The following is a 5,988-nucleotide window of genomic DNA, read 5'->3' on the forward strand; positions in this document are numbered from 1 at the left end:
CGGAAAGCCGATGACAGTTCTTCAGAGGAAGACTCATCTGAAGAGAAGGGCAAAAAAGGCTCTGACGGAGGCGAAGGTGATAACAAACCGGCTAAGGGATCAGATGGTGCACGTCGAAAACGAAAAGTCGAAAAGAATACGATTTCTGTGGAGAGTAAAGAATATTCAAATGGTGACGTGGTAATCGATTCGGAGTCTACCGAAAATAGCGAAGACAATGAAGTAATTGAATCGAAAAAAGATTCATCTTTAGAAGATTACGTGCAGGGGTGTGAGGTTATGGATGCGGATTCGGATGAAGCAAACGAGACAACTTACTTTGAAGACAGGCGCAAACGTTCGGTGGAAAGTGATGAGAGTGCTGAATTATCAAATGCTGCTGTGGTTAATTCTGAGCAAAGCAAGGAGGATATTACACGCGAATCAACCGATGAACTATTTGAAGATGCTAACGAATCATCTGAGGCAACCGAACCTCTAACCCAGCTGAAACGACGACGTGACACAACCAGCTCTAGCAAGAAAAGTGATGAGAAACATGACAAAGATGGTGAGAAATCCGAAGATTGTGGTTGTGGCAAATCCAAACGGGCCGCCGATGAGTCAAACGAATCGAAAAGTAACGAAGACAGCAAACAAAACGAGAAGAAGTCGGCCGCTTGTGGCTGCGGTGGTGCAGAGGGTGCAAATGGTGAAGAAGCAGAGAAGCCCTGAGGGCTAGCCAGCATCTGAAAAGATGACGATGGGAGCCGCAGTTCGCCAGACGCACGCGCGGATGATTTACTGCGTTTTAATAAAAACATAATTTGATGCTGTATTTTTTTAAGTTCCGTGTAGTTTTTTTTTAAATTAATAAATTATGTATGTACATGTATGCCTTAACTGATTTGTTGTATGCAAAATACAACAACAGAGATAAGTCGCACTTTGTTTATATTAACCTCTGTATTGTAAGCCAGAAAATTTTATAGAATCTTATCAGTATTGCCGGCGTTGGTCGCCATAACTCTGCGCGCCTCCGCAATACCTCGGGTGTTACAATCATACTTGCACACACACAAACACATGCACAAAAGAGTTATCTCCTCACGCTCGTGTTGCCATTCAAACGTCGCTGTTCCTTTTGTTGTTTAATCTCAAAGTTATGGTTTTTGCTGTTGCTGTTATTTTGAGCGTCTCGTCTCAGCGTAAGCGCGCTTGTCACGCCAGCTGATAAGCATTAAATATTTAACCCAAGTGACACTGCGATGGGCATTTGAGGAGCACGGCTTCCTCGGGCAATAAATAATCATAAACAAAATCTAACTAACTAATAACTTGGTGGCATTTGCGATACGAGTTTGTTTATCGTTCATTATTTAGTTCGTAATTAAATATGTTTTTCGTGACTCAAGATGCTTGCTCTGTATTGGCTGGCATTTGATTTGGTACGCGAAATTGAGCTTGCGACAAATGGCTGACACTGAATGGGAGGATAGCAAATGTGTGCCGGGTGCAGTGGTTTTGTGTGAATTTGAATAGGGCGTTGGCATAGGAAATATTCGAATTAAATTGCGTTCTCATTTATAAATATCGATCAAGCTCTGTTTTAATTATTGGTCTGGACATTGAATGAATTATTCTCGAATAAAAATTTCAAGTAAATTAGTTTGGTTGGATCAGACAGGTTAAAGACTGAACTCAACGAGAAGGCACATAAAAGGCGGTTCGAATTTCAACTGAATTGGCCAGTTAAAAACACAACTTATATAGATTTTGCAAATTAATTTCACACGGTGCCAATTTAAAAGAAAAAATTGTCCGCGGCGAAACGGTAGCACCTCAACATTTTTAACACTTTTCCCTATTATAAAAATTCCACAAACTTTTCATCCCAATTCCACGCATTTTAATTGTAATTTGTAGAATAACTTTTGGTAAGCTCGTTTAATGTAATAAGATTAAATTCTAGTAAGATAAAGTGCAAGTTTGAAGTTCCTAAAAAGTCGCGTTGATTTTTGATAATGTTTTTTTTCTGACGGACGCATTTTCTTCCATGCAAAGTAATTTTTTGTATGGAAAAGAGTGCATAACGGCGTCAGAAAAAAAAATTCTCAAAAATCAATGAGATTTTTAAGCAACTTCAAACTGTCACTTTATTATAAGGGATTTTAATAAGCCATACAACTGCATAAAATTAATTTAGAAATTCTAATCAAAACACTTGGGATAAGGATGAAATATTTGTGGAATTTTTTAAATTTTTCTACAAAGTTTGATATTGGGACTTACATCGTTTTTGGGAGATAAAGAGCTGAACTTTAATAAAAAATTAATAAACCTGTTTGTTTTTTATGGCCTTATAACAGTTATATTCAACAATTTTATTGAGCTTGAGTCCGCTGAACCTTAAAAAAAGGAAAAGAAAAGATTTCAAAAGTGGTAAAAATGTTGATGTGCTATCACTTGTCGCGGGCTGTAGGTATATATAATTTATCTTTTATGTAAAGACGAAATATTCCACTTTGCCAATGTTCACTTGAATGACATTTTTTAAATGGCTGACACCCTACTCGAAACAATTTGTTAGTAAAATTAATTTGACTTTTTTGAACAGGTTGGAACCTACTTAAAAAATTGTTTCGAAATGAATCATTTTAACCCCTTTTCTTTGAAATCTGCACTGTTTATTATTTTATTAACTTTACTTCTTAATTGATTTTAACTGTTGAAAAGGGTGGCATTTCTCTTCAAACAATATCCTATATCTAAACTCGAGCCATAGCCTATCTGTGTGCCAAATTTTACTCAAATCCGTCCAGCCATTTTAGCGTGGAAGGGCAACCAACATGTTCACACACTCACCCACTTTCACTTTTATAAAATTAGTAGCATTTACGAGTCATTTTTTATGGACAGACCACTGAATAAGATAACAATGTGTAAACATCAACAAAACTGCTTGCATTGTTTCAATAGGAGCGTGTGATAAGGCGTAGCATTAAAATTAAGTGTATATCTGATCTGCCTTTCTTAAGGCATAAACCTTTGTAGATATATGCATTTGCTGAGAGATAAAAAAGCTGAACTTTCCAGCATCTTATAATCCACTCTGATTCATTTGTTGCGTTAAGACTATTTAGTAGCTTATAAAATGTCTATAGAAATATTTATAAATAACTTTATGGAGTGTGAATAAATTTCATTTCGGATAGCAGAGCTTCTTTGTTTTTGGAAAAAAGTGCATACTTCCCTTTTATAGTTTTGCACATAGGAGACTTATTTTTAAGCAGATTTTTTCTTCATTGTATATATTAGTACTTCGAGGTAATACAATATAAAATAATGTGATTCCGCGGGGGTCTTACAGTTAAACCCTTTAACCCAAAAACCACTTAGTACTCAGTAAAGAAAGTGGATAGGCTTCTAATATCCATTGCTCTGCGTTCATCAAAAAAGTAACTGCCAAGAGTGTTTGCTCTCCGTTTTGCTAGTTTCGGGTATTGTATGGTTTCCTCCTCATCATCGTTCTGTTAACTTCTGAAGTACTTGTAGAGGGGTGCGCCCAGTCAAAATCTCCAGAGGAGGTTGTTCACATATGCTACCAGGACATTGCAGAATTCAAGTTACTGAGATGACTGCTTCCGGACTGATATTGTCGAAATCTACTTCTATGCCCAAAAAGATAGATATAAAAAATGTTTGCGATGCCAGGATAGTTCGATGTCGGATGGTTTCGACGGCTGTGTAGAGCCGTGTCCACATTCTTGCCTTTATTATGTGCATTCCAGTAACTTCAGTACGAAGGACGTGAAGCTTATTGGCCAACTAGGTATACATCAAATTTTACTTACGTCCATTTCTGTGACTTGTAGGAGCGGCTGAAAGGCATTTTTACTAAATTTTAATCTTAGAATAATTTCGCTCAATGTTGTCTGAATTTCGACAAATGGGATGCCATTGAATGCAGATGATTTATAGCGTTTAAAGCAGCACAAAGCTTCCTCAATGCTGCCATAAGAAATATTGCTAAGGTGGAATTCCCCGCCTGGGGCAATAATCTGTTGGTTATTCGCTAACTTTATGTTGGAACATTCAGGAAAGAGCATCTGAATTAGGTGTTCAAAGCTGCTGCTTGTTCTTTCGCCATTCCCTAGGTAGCTAGACACACATGGACTCTATAAATTAGAAATACAAGTAAATACGACCAAATTAATGTTTTATGTTGTCCTACTTATTCGATTTTAGCCAGCTGTTAATTGATTAAATGCATTCCCAAATTGCACATTTTATTACGAAAATGATTATAGTTTATTTTTAACTTCCTGGAACCAGTTATGATTTATTTATTTGTTTGGGTTATAATTCAAACTTATATCAGCACAAATATTTAAGTGAGTTACTCGCGAAAGCATAGCATACAGTATTGGCCAATACAATAGCACCCCCATTTCAAAGTGATATTGTTTGCCACTCATGTTTATTTATTTATTTTTAAGAATTTTCAATTAAAATACAGTTCATTCTCTCACAAAACTCACATAAATTCAAGTTTAAAACTTTTTAAAAGACCGCAAAAAAGTGCAACAAATTTTCACCCAAATTTCAAACTTTTTTCTCAGAAGCGGTAGAATTTTTTTGAATACACAGTTTTATAGCGCATTCAATTTTGTACAATAATGTGCAAGTTTCAAGTGGCTAAAAAATTACCGTTGATTTTTTAGAATTTTTTTCGCCGAGGATGTTGCGGGTTTCTGCCATATAAAAATAAATTGTGTTTAGTCGTTATATGGAAGCAAATGAGACAAAAAAAATTCTAAAAAATCAACAGTAATCTTTAGCGATTTGAAACTTGCACATTATTGGACATACTTGAATGCGCTATAAAACTGTGTACTCAAAAAGATTCTAGAGCTTCTGAGAAAAAAGTTTGAAATTTAAGGGAAAGTTTGTTGCACTTTTTTGCGGTCTTTTAAAATGTTTAAAACATTGGCTTATATGGTGTTTGTTGGAAAATGAACTGTATTTTAATAGAAAATTCTTAAAAACAAATAATTAAACATAAGTGGCAAACAATATCGCTCTGAAAGGGGGGTGCTATAGATATGTCCAATACTGTATGTACGTACATAGGTATGTATTTCAGCAATCAACATAAGTAAATAATATCGATAAGATCAGTGCATGAAAATGGTCGTCTTCAATGTGCGAAAAATTCTCTGTTGTGAAGTGTAAAATGAATTGCGGCGTTCATTCACCGCATTCTGCTTAAAATTGTACGCAGTCGAGTACTTGGAATCTAACAAAAATAAACAGCTATGCACACACATACATTTCCAACTGCCAGTGGCTGCAGTTTCAACTGTGGGCATTCGCAAGTAAACAAACTATGGACCTATCCCAAAAGTCAAAGCATTGGCCCTTGCCTTGCGTGTTTTGCTGAGCAACAAATGGCCAAGTGGAAATAGAAGAATAATAAATAAATAGCTCGAAGCTATGTAGCATAATAATGGAGCAGAGAAATTGCGTTTGAAGATATGTATGTACATTGGGGAGTAAGAGCCGCGATTTCTCAAGAATTGCAAAACGATGGTGGAAAAAATTCTGTGGCAAGAAAAAGCAGAGCGGAAGAGGTAAACTAAACATTTTCAAAAATGTTGTTGCGGAAGATGTTTATATTTAGTATATAGCATACATACGAATCTACATTTGCGTCTTTTGTATGTATGTAACACAATTTATGGGTACGCCAGCGGAAAATGGCTAACGAAGGCGGTGTAGTTGGCGCAAAGCTATGTATTTTGTAATACAGACGCACAAATCAACACACCGGCACACATACATACATACAAACAATTGTTGTTGGAGCTGATGAAGTAATACGACAACATACATAAATAAAATAGTCAACCAGCCGCCGCCAGACCACTAAAACTGAGCAACAAATAGACTGATGTATATAGTTATGTACTTATGTAGGTACTAACTGTGGCTTTTCTATTTATCTAT

General features: G+C 36.1%; 2 protein-coding genes across 2 annotated transcripts in view; one reads left to right on the forward strand and one right to left on the reverse strand.

Annotated features, from left to right (window-relative positions):
* LOC118743965 (HIV Tat-specific factor 1) overlaps positions 1 to 37 on the reverse strand; it is a 1,202-nt gene extending 1,165 nt beyond the window's left edge. The window contains exon 1 of the mRNA XM_036476728.1: positions 16 to 37. Within this exon, the coding sequence (XP_036332621.1) occupies positions 16 to 37 (22 nt within the window). The remainder of the gene's footprint in view (positions 1 to 15) is intronic.
* A 2-nt stretch (positions 38 to 39) lies between these two features.
* LOC118744048 lies at positions 40 to 919 on the forward strand (the record flags this gene model as incomplete). The annotated part of the gene is given in 1 exon segment (XM_036476806.1): positions 40 to 919. A coding segment is annotated over 1 exon segment (435 nt). The 3' UTR covers positions 715 to 919.
* Between the last annotated feature and the right edge of the window lie 5,069 nt (positions 920 to 5,988).

Source organism: Rhagoletis pomonella, unplaced genomic scaffold (assembly GCF_013731165.1).
Source record: "Rhagoletis pomonella isolate Grant_MI unplaced genomic scaffold, Rhpom_1.0 Rhpom_scaffold_00007, whole genome shotgun sequence".
Classification (NCBI taxonomy): Eukaryota; Metazoa; Arthropoda; class Insecta; order Diptera; family Tephritidae; genus Rhagoletis; species Rhagoletis pomonella.